Genomic DNA, 16,546 nt, shown 5'->3' on the forward strand with positions numbered 1-16,546 from the left:
GTGTGTCTATGGGTCCAGTCCACTATATAGAGAGCTCTCTATTTCCTATCTGGGCATGTGTGTCTACTGGGTCCAGTCCACTATATAGAGAGCTCTCTATTTCCTATCTGGGCATGTGTGTCTACTGGGTCCAGTCCACTATGTAGAGAGCTCTCTATTTCCTATCTGGGCATGTGTGTCTACTGGGTCCAGTCCACTATGTAGAGAGCTCTCTATTTCCTATCTGGGCATGTGTGTCTACTGGGTCCAGTCCACTTTATAGAGAGCTCTCTATTTCCTATCTGGGCATGTATGTCTACTGGGTCCAGTCCATTATATAGAGAGCTCTCTATTTCCTATCTGGGCATGTGTGTCTACTGGGTCCAGTCCACTATATAGAGAACTCTCTATTTCCTTTGTCCTCCTCTTATTGTCTTGATATATGTTTTGTTAAACTACGTAAAGACAATGTTTATGCTTCATTATCCATGAGTATTTCTAAGAAAGAATAACAGCTTGGAACTGTATAATGACTTGCATCCTCTTTTTATAATTTACTGGGCACATACAGTAAATGAACCATGAAGAACCATGAAGACATTGCCATTCCAGTTTATCTGAGTGAAACGCCATGGAAAGCAGAGATGACTGCACTTATATGATCAATTAGGACCTGTTGAATAGTATGACTGCAGCCTAGTCAACAACTGGTTACAATGACAATTGATACTGAGTACAGCAGGTCTGAATAGACAACAATGGTTACATCTTGTGAAATGATGTGATCGCTACAATATCATGTTATAAATATCATGTTATCAATATCATGTTTCTCCCTGTTCATCACCTCACGTCAAAGTCAAGTGAAGTATAATGTATCTACGTGAAATCAGAACAAACATGTTTCATTGTAATTTCAGAGTGGAAACATTTAGAAGAGGAAGCTGCAGGTCATATTTAATCTAATCTCTACAGTTGAATAAAAATGATATTTACTTTATTCAATTAGAGTTGGTAGGAGTTGTGTGGCATGCAAAGCAGTCTATGACCAACCTTGACGCTAGGTGTGTGTGTGCACAAGAAAGACTGCCCTATGCAGAGGGCTCTGACCCCAACAGCAGGGCTGGGGTCAATTCGAATTGAAGGCAGTCAATTCAGGAAGTACACTTAAATAACAATTCAAAATTGGAAAGAACTGCCTCTATTTTCAATTACTTCTGAATAAACTGAAGAGTAGAAGCTATTCATTTCCAAAGTTATAATTTCTTTTATACAATTTTTTAAATCACTTCCTAAATTGACTGCCTTCAATTCGAATTGACCCCAGCCCTGCCCCACAGTACCTCTCATTCCAACAACTATCAATAAGCACAATCTACAATTTCTCAGCAATGCTGCCTTAACACATCTCCTCACAATGACACTACAGATGACTGTAATGGTTTGAACTTCATGGTTGCGAGCCCTGTCCAATCCTTCACGGGTGGGATTAATTTAGGATTAACCTAAGTGTAAATCCTTCCTTCCTAAGTGTACAGGGCCCTCTTAAACCTCACTGATATCATCAAGACTGTATCCTCTTAATCTTCCAATCACTGCTCCCTTCAATCTAATACGTCCCAAAATATCTAAGAAAGATTAGTTATCCTTTCGGTTCAGATGTAAGACGTGTCCAAATAGATTATTTGAAATGAGATCATTCGGGAAATGTGTGCTGCTGACAAGTATAGTGAAAAGTGCTATTGATACAATTTGAATTGTGAATTCATTTAGAGCTAGGTAACTGTAAGCCATAAGCAGAATAGTACATTAGTGAGGTAAGAAGGCAAGCCAGTCTTTATAAGTGACATATTCTAGTTTTGGGACAGGGACATTTTACCTTTGGAATGACAATTATTCAGACAGGCGCTGTTTTGTTCACATTTATGAAATAGGACTGGGTTTGTTTAATCTGGATATTAATGGAATCATAACAGCTTCCAAACACATACTGTAATTCCACAAGTCAAAGAAAATATTAATTTCAAATAATAGTTATTCTACGGTTACATGTCCCTCCCAATGATTGTTGAATAGTGCTGAGTCAATGAAGGACTATACAGAAGTCAGTTGACAGTGTGAGTATAGGAAAGAGCCCAGAGAAACAGGCAGAGCAAATAGGGACAGACAGACAGGCAGGCAGGCAGACAGGCAGGCAGGCAGGCAGACAGACAGACAGACAGACAGACAGACAGACAGACAGACAGAGCACATAAGGTGAGTGAGTTCAGGTTATGTTGGGGGTAGGAGCTGAGGACCGGCGTTAACAGCACACAAACCCAAACCCCTCCGTCCACTCCCTCCCCTCCTACCTTGAGGAATGGTGGAGCGGTGTACGGGAGCGGTGACAACGGGGGCTGTAACAACGGAGGATCTAGTGTGGTTGAGATCCGGGGTTCACCCCCATCTTGTTTCCTAGAAACACAGAGAGAGAAACATGAACATCAGACAGATCAGACGATGTCCCATACTGTATATCACACTGAGGTCATGAGGGGAGAGAAGAGGAATAATGTGACTGGATGCCTCAGGGTTTTAGGGTTCGTGATTTGCAGAACTTACAATGGCAACACAACACAACACAGCTATTTAGGAAACACTGTCTGCTGCATGGTGCCCATTCTGAGAAGCGTCACAATGGCGTACGGTAGGGAGGGGCAACCGGCCCTTTTGTAGGCCCGCAGACCAATATTTTTCTTTTTCTTTTAATTATAAAAATGAGAGTTTGAGAGTTAGAGTTATTTGGTTATTGAGAGTTAGAATAATTTGGTTGTGCATCAGCAGTCACTCAATTAGCCCATGTCAGCATTTTTATTTTAGATTGGTCAGCTAGTCTAGCGGCCAGCTATCTAAACTTGTAGAAAAGATTACTAGAAAAATTGGCATTCTACGGTTACATGTCCCTCCCAATGAGTGTTGAATATTGCTGAGTCAATGAAGGACTATACAGAAGTCAGTTGACAGTGTGAGCATAGGAAAGAGCCCAGAGAAACAGGCAGAGCAAATAGGGATTTACAGAGACACAGGTTACATGGGGTGAGTACAGACAAACAGGACAGACAGGGTGAGTACAGACAAACAGGACAGACAGGGTGAGTACAGACAAACAGAAGAGACAGGGTGAGTACAGACAAACAGGACAGACAGGGTGAGTACAGACAAACAGGACAGACAGGGTGAGTACAGACAAACAGGACAGACAGGGTGAGTACAGACAAACAGGACAGACAGGGTGAGTACAGACAAACAGAAGAGACAGGGTGAGTACAGACAAACAGGACAGACAGGGTGAGTACAGACAAACAGGACAGACAGGGTGAGTACAGACAAACAGGACAGACAGGGTGAGTACAGACAAACGGACAGACAGGGTGAGTACAGACAAACAGAAGAGACAGGGTGAGTACAGACAAACAGAAGAGACAGGGTGAGTACAGACAAACAGGACAGACAGGGTGAGTACAGACAAACAGGACAAACAGGGTGAGTACAGACAAACCGGACAGACAGGGTGAGTACAGACAAACAGGACAGACAGACGGATGGACGGACGGACGGACAGACAGACAGACATACGCACAGGACAGGACGAGTACAGACAGACAGTGTGAGTACAAGAAGAGTGACACACAGAGCACATAAGGTGAGTGAGTTCAAGTTATTTTGGGGGTGGGAGCTGAGGACTGGCATTAACAGCACACAAACTCAAACCCCTCCATCCATGGTCAAATTACAAACCGGGGTGGGGCCCATTGATCATCAGTTATCATATTAAAGACTGCTAACATTTGCCTCCACCCTATGGCAAAATGTGTAGAATTTCAGGATATTAGCTGTAAAACTGCACATGTTTCTCACAGCCCCATGGCAAAATTAGATGAAATCCATGAAAATAGTTATAAAATGTCAAAAATCTTCTCTCCGCACCATGGTAAAATGTGTAGAATTGCAGAAATGCAATCTTCTTTTCACTGTCACAAGGTTGGGTGGGGGTATGGATGTGGGTACGCAGACCCATAAGCCACTGCGGCCCCTCATAATAAGTTCCGTTTTTTTGTGGCCCCACCCCTATTAAAGTTTCCCATCCCTGGCCTATGGTGTAAAAAGTGAAGTGAGGTTGAAGAGCGATATGAAGAGATTGAGTAAACTAATCCAATATCATTCCAACCCTTCTCTTCTCTGCGTTGTCTTCCTTCCTCTATTGTTCTGACAGGAGTATTATGACATCATAGATATATGATGACTCGGTGACTGGAGGAAAACACAAAAGCGCTAAATGATGAATTTCAATTTCTTGCAGAAACCATTCAAAAAGACTGGATATGTAAAACAAGGGAACATTCAGACTTGTTACATACAGTCAACGTTTTTATGAGTGAAACAAGCGTACCTTGAGACTTGTTATACAGTCAACATTCTGGTGAATTCTTTGCCCCCCCCCCTCCACCTGAAGTGGCACAACGTGGTGTGAGAGGTTGACTGGGCTCAACCTAGAAATATCACAAAGTGTCTTGAGTGAGCCAATGTCCTTTTATTCCCGGTGTTTTGATTAAATAGTGCACAAGAACAGCGTGCCCAGGTCTCCTCTCCAAGGCCCCATCCATCACACAGCAGACAACCTCTCTGAGCGAAAATGTGATTATTCTCCAGATTGGGCTACTTGCCCGCCACACTCCTGAGTAAATGCATTACCTTCACTTCCACCATTACACCTCCTTTTTTGTCAAGGCTGACAAGATGCAGCTTTTATTTACCTTGAGATAAAACCAGTACCCAATGTGGAGTATCTACTACGAAGCTAGCTACCCAGGAAATGTAAAAATCCACAGAGGATGAGAAATAGGCTCTAACAGGTGATACTAACATTATATTCTGTAACTATATCTCTAAAAACTAGAGTTAGACCCGACTTAGCCGATTTGGGTGGCACTGTTTGTAAGGGGCCCGGTGTGAGTAGTGTGGGTGAATGTTAATTATTTAGTTGATCTACATGCCAAAACAAACCACTCTAACCAAAGGATGTCAGATTGTAAAGATCCTTCCTAGGTCTTCACAAACATATATGTCAACACAAATCCATTAGCGGTATGTTAACCCACTGGCATCCTAGAGCAATGACAAACTCAACAAGCTCAGTCACATAGACCTCCACTGATCTCTAAAAAAGAATCAGCAATATTCAAAATGCCACAATGATAAAATAAGATAATGAGATCTTACACCAAACAAGCACACAAAGTGTGCAAACTACTGTTGTGAATAATATCTTATTTTCTCTAAGTGTGCTTTATGTGCCATTAAGCAGGAGTCTCTCTGGAGAGAAGAGTCACTTCAGGGATCCAGGGAGGACACTCAGCCACCTTCCCTGCCACACATCTCTCTACTCATCGTCTCCAACCCAGGAGACTGCCTGCCTGCCACCTTCCCTGCCACACATCTCTGCCTGCCTGCCACCTTCCCTGCCACACATCTCTGCCTGCCTGCCACCTTCCCTGCCACACATCTCTGCCTGCCTGCCACCTTCCCTGCCACACATATCTGCCTGCCTGCCACCTTCCCTGCCACACATCTCTGCCTGCCTGCCACCTTCCCTGCCACACATCTCTGCCTGCCTGCCACCTTCCCTGCCACACATCTCTGCCTGCCTGCCACCTTCCCTGCCACACATCTCTGCCTGCCTGCCACCTTCCCTGCCACACATCTCTGCCTGTCTGCCACCTTCCCTGCCACACATCTCTGCCTGCCTGCCACACATCTCTGCTTCCCTGCCACACATCTCTGCCTGCCTGCCACCTTCCCTGCCACACATCTCTGCCTGCCTGCCACACATCTCTGCCTGCCTGCCACCTTCCCTGCCACACATATCTCTACTCACCATCTCCAACCCAGGAGACTGCCTGCCTGCCACCTTCCCTGCCACACATCTCTGTCTGCCTGCCACCTTCCCTGCCACACATCTCTGTCTGCCTGCCACCTTCTCTGCCACACATCTCTGCCTGCCTGCCACCTTCTCTGCCACACATCTCTGCCTGCCTGCCACCTTCCCTGCCACACATCTCTGCCTGCCTGCCACCTTCCCTGCCACACATCTCTGCCTGCCTGCCACCTTCCCTGCCACACATATCTCTACTCACCATCTCCAAACCATGAGACTGCCTGCCTGCCACCTTCCCTGCCACACATCTCTGCCTGCCTGCCACCCTCCCTGCCACACATCTCTGCCTGCCTGCCACACATGTCTGCCTGCCTGCCACACATCTCTGCCTGCCTGCCACACATCTCTGCCTGCCTGCCACTCTCCTTGCACACATCTCTGCCTGCCTGCCACACATCTCTGCCTGCCTGCCACTCTCCCTGCCACACATCTCTGCCTGCCTGCCACTCTCCCTGCCACACATCTCTGCCTGCCTGCCACACATCTCTGCCTGCCTGCCACACATCTCTGCCTGCCTGCCACACATCTCTGCCTGCCTGCTACCTTCCCTGCCACACATCTCTGCCTGCCTGCCACACATCTCTGCCTCCCTGCCACACATCTCTCTACTCACCGTCTCCAACCCAGGGTACAGCCTGCCTGCCTGCCACACAATGTGGGTGTTGCACTCCTGAGCACTACTGTATCCTCTTTGAAATAATCTGCTCTCTCTCTGAAACCACTAGCCATGCCATATGTGTGTGAGACATTGAGCCACAAACACCTCAAGGCAGCATCAATGCCTTAATCAATACCAATACAGTGTAGACAGTAGTGGTCCATCGAATGTAGCCTAACTGTAATCAAAATATCGTGATTAATCAGTCAATTCAATAGGGGCGGTTTAATTTGTTGGCATGGCAATCAATAGTCTTGACATGTACTAATGAAAATACAACTTTTAGTGGTGTTCAACATGAATCAGCAAGCAGGACTGATTGACTGTAGGAACTGAAATAGATTAGAGTCCAAGCTGCCGGATATACAACATTTACAATGCTGCGGGGGCTAACCTTGGGGACCTATAGATGTTACAGTCAGATACATTCAATAGCAAAACCAGGAGAAGCTGTGTCAGCAACACTGAAAAAATACTGAACAAAAGTATAAATGCAACATGTAATGTGTTGGTCCAATATATCATGAGCTGAAATAAAGAGCCCAGAAATGTTCCATACGTATTTCCCTCAAATGTTGTGCACACATTTGTTTACATCCCTGTTAGTGAGCATTTCCCCTTTGCCAAGATAATCCATCCACCTGAGAGGTGTGGCATATCAAGAAGCTGATTAAACAGCATGATCATTACACAGGTGCTGGGGACAATAAAATACCACTTTAAAATGTGCAGTTTTGTCACACAACACAATGCCACAGATGTCTCATGTTTTGAGGGAGCGTGCAATTGGCATGCTGACTGCAGGAATATCCACCAGAGCTGTTGCCAGAGAATTGAATGTTATTCCTCTACCATAAGGCGCCGCCAACTTCATTTTAGAGAATTTGTCAGTACGTCCAACCGGGCTCACAACAAAAACGTGTAGCCACGCCAGCCTGGGACCTCCAAATCCGGCTTCTTCACCTGCGGGATCGTCTGAGAGAAGAGGGACCGGGGTGCTGAGGAGTATTTCTGTCTGTAATAAAGCCCATTTGTGGGGAAAAACACATTTTGATTGGCTGGGCCTGGCTCCCCATTGGGTGGGCCTGGCTCCCAAGTAGGTGGGCCTATGTCCTCCCAGGCCCACCCATGGCTGTGCCCCTGCCCAGTCATGGGAAATCCATAGATAAGGGCCTAATGAATTTATTTACATTTCCTTATATGAACTGTAACTCAGCAAAATCTTTGAAATTGTTGCATGTTGCTTTTATATTTTTGTTCAGTATATTTCCACTTTTTATTCTTCGTTATTCAATAACTGATCTGCTATCTGTATAATCATCAACTCGATTTTGCTAAATATAGGAGATATTCTGTCATTTGTTGAAGGATGTTATCTAGCAAGCTTAGCAACTTTGGTAATTTCACATTTGTTTGACTGTCGTTAGCAAGTTTGTACGATTTGAAAACATTGAGCTCGGTGTGTCCTGAGAGCGCTCTGTGTCCAGATAGCCTACTGCTGAAATGCGCTAATAAATTGAGAAACATGATAACACTCATCATTTATGAACGGTGATCATTGGTGGTCATTACTAAATATCAGTTTCATTAACTCTAAAATCTTTACATTGTGGTGCAGCCAAGCTGACAAGGTGGTGCAACGCCCCTCTAATTTGGGGAGAACTCTGCATTAGTGACCATATCTTGGTTTTAAAGGTATTAAATGGGTATTTCCGACTTGAATGATTAATTATTCCCGGTATTGAAATTGGCCGATTTTCAGGAAAATATTAATCCCGAAGTTTCATGTTTTATTAGTTGTATGTATGGGATACGCATGGTACTGTATACATTGTCCAACTGTCTCTGAGCCTATTGGTATCTAACCTTACCCGACGGTAAGGAAGAGAACACCTCGTAGCTGGTGTGTGGGGTCCTTGATGATGCTGCAGGACTTCCTCAGGCACCGTTTCCAGTAGATGTCCTAGATGGGTGGGAGCACGGTCCCAGTGATGTACTGGGCTGTCTTCACCACCCGCTGGAGGGCCCCGGTCCCATTGATGTACTGGGCTGTCTTCACCATCCGCTGGAGGGCCCCGGTCCCAGTGATGTACTGGTCTGTCTTCACAACCCGCTGGAGGGCCCCGGTCCCATTGATGTACTGGGCTGTCTTCACCATCCGCTGGAGGGCCCCGGTCCCAGTGATGTACTGGGCTGTCTTCACCACCCGCTGGAGGGCCCTGGTCCCAGTGATGTACTGGTCTGTCTTCACCACCCGCTGGAGGGCCCCGGTCCCAGTGATGTACTGGGCTGTCTTCACCACCCGCTGGAGGGCCCCGGTCCCATTGATGTACTGGTCCATCTTCACCACCCGCTGGAGGGCCCCGGTCTCATTGATGTACTGGGCTGTCTTCACCACCCACTGGAGGGCCCGGTCCCATTGATGTACTGGGCTGTCTTCACCACCCGCTGGAGGGCCCCGGTCCCAGTGATGTACTGGGCTGTCTTCACCACCCGCTGGAGGGCCCCGGCCCCATTGATGTACTGGGCTGTCTTCACCACCCGCTGGAGGGCCCCGGTCCCATTGATGTACTGGGCTGTCTTCACCACCCGCTGGAGGGCCCCGGTCCCATTGATGTACTGGGCTGTCTTCACCACCCACTGGAGGGCCCCGGTCCCAGTGATGTACTGGTCCGTCTTCACCACCCGCTGGAGGGCCTAGGTCCCAGTGATGTACTGGTCCATCTTCCCCACCCACTGTAGGGCATAGGTCCCAGTGATGTACTGGTCCATCTTCACCACCCGCTGGAGGGCCCCGGTCCCAGTGATGTACTGGTCCATCTTCACCACCCGCTGGAGGGCCCCGGTCCCAGTGATGTACTGGTCTGTCTTCACCACCCGCTGGAGGGCCCCGGTCCCAGTGATGTACTGGTCCGTCTTCACCACCCGCTGGAGGGCCCCGGGTCCCATTGATGTACTGGTCTGTCTTCACCATCCGCTGGAGGGCCCCGGTCCCAGTGATGTACTGGTCTGTCTTCACCATCCGCTGGAGGGCACCGGTCCCAGTGATGTACTGGTCCGTCTTCACCACCCGCTGGAGGGCCCCGGTCCCAGTGATGTACTGGTCTGTCTTCACCATCCGCTGGAGGGCCCCGGTCCCAGTGATGTACTGGTCCGTCTTCACCACCCGCTGGAGGGCCTAGGTCCCAGTGATGTACTGGGCTGTCTTCACCACCCGCTGGAGGACCTAGGTCCCAGTGATGTACTGGTCCGTCTTCACCACCCGCTGGAGGGCCCCGGTCCCAGTGATGTACTGGTCCGTCTTCACCACCCACTGGAGGGCCTAGGTCCCAGTGATGTACTGGTCCGTCTTCACCACCTGCTGGAGGGCCTGGTGGTGGCCGATGGAGCAATTTACGTACCAGGCCATTATGTAACTGGTCAGGAAGCTCTCGATGGTGCAGTGGTAGGTGAGGGTGGTGACCAGACCCAGGGCTCTGAACTTGGTGTCAAGCTTGGAGGGAACGATAGTGTTGAATGCTGAACTGAGGTCAATGAACAGCATTCTCACATAGGCGTTCCTCTTGTCCAGATGTGTTACGGCCATGTGAATAGCTATGGAAATAGCATCTTCAGTGGATACAAAGTAGATACGTCTCCTTTAAATCTTCATATTTGGTTGCGTTGTAAACCAAACACGATGCAGGTTACTGTAACAATAAACATCTACTTATGTAATCATAGAAAGCATGCAAATGTTGCAGGGCTGTGGAGACAATTCCTATAATAATCTATGCAAAATCTCAAACGGCATTGAACACTGGCACCATGTACTTAAATAGTCTCAATTACAATCCAGGTCATTTGGTTGTGCTAGTAGATGAAGCACATCATTAAGTTGTTGTATAAATAAACAAAATCAAAATATTTGAACTCTTTTAAAAGGTTGAAACCACAGGGATGTTACATTTAGGTGACAACTAAACCAAAAATCTGACACATTGCTTCTTCACTGGAATCTGGTTGTGTTTTTAAGATGGTTTAAAGCACAGTGATAATACATTGGGAATGTAACACATTTTTGACTGTCTTTTTTGAGTGTGTGAAAATAGGTTGTAATCTCATTGATAAACGTAATCAACCAAATACTACCCGCGTTGAAATGATGTGGCGTGCCCAGTGGGTCAAGTCTATTATAAGAAATGTATACGCACGTATCGGCACAGTACTGTACAAACTGCATCCGTCATCTTTTATCAACAGACATGTCAAACATATAGGACCAGCAGATCTGAAAATGATCGCTGGTGGTTTTGGAACTGACACATCATATGACAATTCTAATCGGACATAGAACTCCTACAGCAAGACTGTGAAAACACACGCGGATATCAATACTGCTATTAGTCTGGAGGTGTATGTGTAAACAGCACTCTCCCTCTCGGTCTTTCATTCCTCCTGACAGACGTTCGAGTGAACCCCCTCTCACGTGGTACTGTAGCCGTTCTCTCCATTGTAGCCAGCACGGAGGCACGGATGTTCCTGTACAGATAGATTCACTATCCCTTAGGCTAAGTCATCAAGCACAGTCCATGCAGAGATTTAAGCAGAAATAAGAAATTGAATCCCCCCCTCTTGTTAAAAGCTAATCCATGTTTAATTAGCCACTGTCTTTGTCCATGCTAAGGATCTATTAAATAATGTAAACAAGGACTATTAATCAGCCACACTACAGTATGTGGGGTGGTATACCTGTTGGTAAAGTCATTATCACGTCTGCTGTGTCTGACTGACTGACTGACTGACTGGTAGAGCTGCTCTCTTCATCTTACAGAGAAAGAGAGACCTTCCTGACAGAGAGCAGTTAGTCTCTTGAGGAGATGAAGTTGACACCAGTGTGTCTTCAGTGGAATTCAATGAAGCCAGGCAGGCAGCTCTAATCTGTCCTGTGAGAGATCAACCGCCCAGCACAGTGAGCCCAGACACACACACTGTGGATGGACGGGGTGTGGGAGCCCAGACACACACACACTGTGGATGGACGGGGTGTGGGAGCCCAGACACACACACACTGTGGATGGACAGGGTGTGGGAGCCCAGACACACACACTGTGGATGGACAGGGTGTGGGAGCCCAGACACACCAGCTAGCAGACACTCTGACTCCCTGAGGAGGACAATGAGAAGGAAGAGGATGCTGATGGGTGTGGGAGGAATTGAATTAAGACATTTCTGGTAAGGGGACTATCAGAATAGTGGAATGAAATGGTCAACTGTATAGAGTATGTGTGTGTGTGTGTGTGTGTGTGTGTGTGTGTGTGTGTGTGTGTGTGTAGTTCTAATATAGATTAATAATTATTTCCCCATGACAGGAATCAGGCAGGAGGAAACACACGGTACTGTGCAGCACTCCACACTGCCAGAGCACATAGCTAAATAACAAAATCATCTCATCAGAGCAGCGGGGGAACTCTCCTCTTTCCTCCTCTTTCCTCCTCTTTCCTCCTCATTCCTCCTCTTTCCTCTTCTTTCCTCCTCTTTCCTCCTCTTTCCTCCTCTTTCCTCCTCATTACGAGTTGTTCAACAGAACAAAAGCATGTCACGCATGACACATTACATACTGTATGCTCTGTGCACCTGCCTGCTGCCTGCCACCTGCCATCCTGCCTGCCTGCTGCCTGCTCACTGCGTGCCTCTACGTAAACCTCCTGCATATCAGTTTACAGGCAGCACTAAGCCACTACAGCTTCATCCCCCCTACCACATCAACACAGCACAGATTGCCAAACAAATCCAACCTATATATTATGCTACAGAGTGAAATTAGTGGGGCATATAGTAACAGCGGTAGGTACCATCAGAGCAAACATGACGAACACAAATAAATAAGTAAGTTACTCACTCTGTGTCAGCTGTATGCAGTCTTTCTCCCAGAAAAATATATCAGAGACCAGTCAAGAAGCAGATCACTAAGACTCGACTCTCTCGCTCTCTCCTCCCGTCTGATCACTCTCAGTCTCAACTCTCTCCTCCCGTCAGATCACTCTCAGTCTCAACTCTCTCCTCCAGTCTGATCACTCTCAACTCTCTCCTCCCGTCTGATCACTCTCAGTCTCAACTCTCTCCTCCCGTCTGATCACTCTCAGTCTCAACTCTCTCCTCCCGTCTGATCACTCTCAGTCTCAACTCTCTCCTCCCGTCTGATCACTCTCAGTCTCAACTCTCTCGTCTTTTTCCTCCCTTTCTAGCGCTCTCTCTCTAGATCTCTCATTCATCCGTTCTCGCTCTCAAAACTCTTGTGTTGGCACTCTCCTCCTCTCTCCCTCCCTCTGTGGCACGGTGCCCCTCCCCCGCCCATGCTTGGACTGGGAGAAAGAAAGCGAGAGAGAGAGAGAGAGAGAGAGAAAGAGAGAGAGAGAGAGAGAGAGAAGCCTGCCGCTGAGAGGCTGGGTCGGGCAGGGCTGTTTGATGGAGGTTTGTTCTCTTCTCCTCTGCGTTCATTACACCTCACCTTAATTAAACAACATGCCTCCCTAGCTAGGACCGGTTGCTCTGGCAACCAAATCAGTTACACAGGAGAGAATAGATCTGCCCTTCCCCCGACACACGGACAGTCACGCAAAAAGGCACGCGCGCACACACACACAGGCACGCACGCACGCACACACACACAGGCATGCACGCACACACACACACACAGGCATACACACACACAGGCGCACGCACACACACAGGCATGCACGCATGCACACAGGCACGCACGCACGCGGCGGCAGGGTAGCCTAGTGGTTAGAGCGTTGGACTAGTACCTGCAAGGTTGCAAGTTCAAACCCCCGAGCTGACAAGGTAGAAATCTGTCGTTCTGCCCCTGAAAAGGCAGTTAACCCACTGTTTCTAGGCCGTCATTGAAAATAAGAATTTGTTCTTAACTGACTTGCCTAGTTAAATAAAAGGTCAAATATATATATATTTTTTTAAACACACACACACAGGCATGCACACACACAGGCATGCACGCACGCACACACACGCACACACACACAGTGAATCGTGAACTTCATATATTGAGTGTGGGTTTATGATGTTTCTATCATTAGTTTTCCAGTAAGAGAGAATCATTTGGATTGAGAGGATAAAAGCAGAGGAGCATTTCATGACTAATACCAGAGAAACAGTGATTACACACCTGCAATAAACAGGAAAAGCTCATATTTCTCCTGAGTCCTCCTGCCACATTCAGCTTCTAACAGACTTAATGTCCCTTGCGATGTTCTCTTCATCTAAAGCATATGTTTGTTTGTCCCCTCGGGTATGTAGAAACAGTAAGTGGACTTGCCTTTACTAAAACATGTGCTCTGGAGCATAGTCATACAGGAGAAGTATGATTAATCCTACTGGTGGTGTTTGGTATGCCAGGAGAGATTACAAGGGATTTATTGAACAGTCTTTATATTTGTGTATTGAAATAATCATCTGCCATTCATGTGTGAGGTGAATTGTTTTAATTCTCTTCCCTTGAAAAGGTGGTGTTAACATGTGAACAAAAAATGTAATACATGTCAAAATATGGTTTCACATTAAATTTACATCTAATTCACGTTTGAAAATGGGATTTTCACGTCAAACTGCAAATTTCACATACGTCCTTCTCTCCTCGTCTTTTTCACAAAACCCATTTTATGAGAAAGCCATATCCTCTGGGCACAGACGTCAATTTAACGTCTAGCATTAATTTCAACGTCGATATTAATTTAATTGAAATGACATAGAAACAATGTTGATTCATTCAACCAGTGTGTGCCCAGTGGGTAGGTCCCTCCCTTCTGACCTTCTTCTCCAATGGGTTTTGAGAAGGAGGCGATAAGAGAGGGTCTTACGTCGATGGACTCCTCCCTTTCTCGCTCCCCATCTTTCCCACTAACACCTGCTGTCCTGTCCCACTGTGTTTCCGTTTTCATTCCAGATTGACTGATCTTCATTTCTCTTTACTTTTTTGAGCTGTTCTTGCCATAATATGGACTTGGTCTTTTACCAAATAGGGCTATCTTCTGTATACCACCCCTACCTTGTCACACAACTGATTGGCTCAAATGCATTAAGGAGGAAAGAAATTCCACAAATTAACAAAGCACATCTGTTAATTGAAATGCATTCCAGGTGACTACCTCATGAAGCTGGTTGAGAGAATGCTACTTTGAAAAATCTCAAATATATTTAGATTTGTTTCATACTTTTTTGGTTACTATATGATTCTATATGTTATTTCATAGTTTTGATGTCTTCACTGTTATTCTACAATGTAGAAAATAGTAAAAATAAAGAAAAACCCTTCAATGAGTAGGTGTGTCCAAACTTTTGACTGGTATTGTATATATATATGTATATACTTTTTTTTACGCACCAAACAATTAAGGCAACAGGGATCTTGATCCAGGAGGGGATTGAATGTCTCTTCTGTAACCAAGAAGCTTGATCTTGAAATCTAGCCACTTAGCTAGCAAGTTAGCAAACCAAATGAATAGCTGGAGCCCTGAGCTGGATATCATTTATTTGACACATCTCAGATTTCTTGAAGTTATACTTCACTTATAGTTAGTTAAAAGCAGCAGCATAGCACCGAAGCCTCAGCGAGACAGGGTTGCCCCCAACCCCAAACATTTTGGGAACAGTATTGAAAATCATACAGTTGGTATTTGAAAATACCCCTGTATACGGTATAAACGGTATTTCGCCCAAGCCACCAGTAGTGTAGTGTAGAAAGGAACTGCTGGACCACCAGTAGTATATTGAGGAGCGTGACCACCAGCAGTGGAGTGTAGTGAGTAGCTGGTGGGGCTCTGCTGTGACCACCAGTAATATAGTGTAGTGAGGAGCTGGTGGGGCTCTGCTGTGACCACCAGTAATATAGTGTAGTGAGGAGCTGGTGGGGCTCTGCTGTGACCACCAGTAATATAGTGTAGTGAGGAGCTGGTGGGGCTCTGCTGTGACCACCAGTAATATAGTGTAGTGAGGAGCTGGTGGGGCTCTGCTGTGACCACCAGTAATATAGTGTAGTGAGGAGCTGGTGGGGCTCTGCTGTGACCACCAGTAATATAATGTAGTGAGGAGCTATGGGGCTCTGCTGTGACCACCAGTAATATAGTGTAGTGAGGAGCTGGTGGGGCTCTGCTGTGACCACCAGTAATATAGTGTAGTGAGGAGCTGGTGGGGCTCTGCTGTGACCACCAGTAATATAATGTAGTGAGGAGCTGGTGGGGCTCTGCTGTGACCACCAGTAATATAGTGTAGTGAGGAGCTGGTGGGGCTCTGCTGTGACCACCAGTAATATAGTGTAGTGAGGAGCTGGTGGGGCTGGGACCACCAGTAATATAATGCTAGTGAGGAGCTGGTGGGGCTCTGCTGTGACCACCAGTAATATAGTGTAGTGAGGAGCTGGTGGGGCTCTGCTGTGACCACCAGTAATATAATGTAGTGAGGAGCTGGTGGGGCTCTGCTGTGACCACCAGTAATATAGTGTAGTGAGGAGCTGGTGGGGCTCTGCTGTGACCACCAGTAATATAGTGTAGTGAGGAGCTGGTGGGGCTCTGCTGTGACCACCAGTAATATAGTGTAGTGAGGAGCTGGTGGGGCTCTGCTGTGACCACCAGTAATATAGTGTAGTGAGGAGCTGGTGGGGCTCTGCTGTGACCACCAGTAATATAGTGTAGTGAGGAGCTGGTGGGGCTCTGCTGTGACCACCAGTAGTATATTGAGGAGCGTGACCACCAGCAGTGGAGTGTAGTGAGTAGCTGGTGGGGCTCTGCTGTGACCACCAGTAATATAATGTAGTGAGGAGCTGGTGGGGCTCTGCTGTGACCACCAGTAATATAGTGTAGTGAGGAGCTGGTGGGGCTCTGCTGTGACCACCAGTAATATAGTGAGTGAGGAGCGTGGGGCTCTGCTGTGACCACCAGTAA

The 16,546-nt window shown here is 46.8% G+C and overlaps 1 protein-coding gene across 11 annotated transcripts in view; it reads right to left on the reverse strand.

Annotated features, from left to right (window-relative positions):
* LOC115102354 (rap1 GTPase-activating protein 1-like) overlaps positions 1–16,546 on the reverse strand; it is a 94,846-nt gene that overhangs the window by 36,497 nt on the left and 41,803 nt on the right. For 10 of the 11 annotated variants that reach the window (XM_029622227.2, XM_029622235.2, XM_029622231.2 and 7 more), the window contains exon 3: positions 2,331–2,433. In XM_029622227.2, the coding sequence (XP_029478087.2) occupies positions 2,331–2,433 (103 nt within the window). Of the gene's footprint in view, positions 1–2,330; positions 2,434–12,492; positions 12,927–16,546 lie in introns of those variants that run through there. The other variant, XM_029622232.2, reaches the window with a different exon arrangement.

Source organism: Oncorhynchus nerka, linkage group LG20 (genome assembly GCF_034236695.1).
Source record: "Oncorhynchus nerka isolate Pitt River linkage group LG20, Oner_Uvic_2.0, whole genome shotgun sequence".
Taxonomy (NCBI): Eukaryota; Metazoa; Chordata; class Actinopteri; order Salmoniformes; family Salmonidae; genus Oncorhynchus; species Oncorhynchus nerka.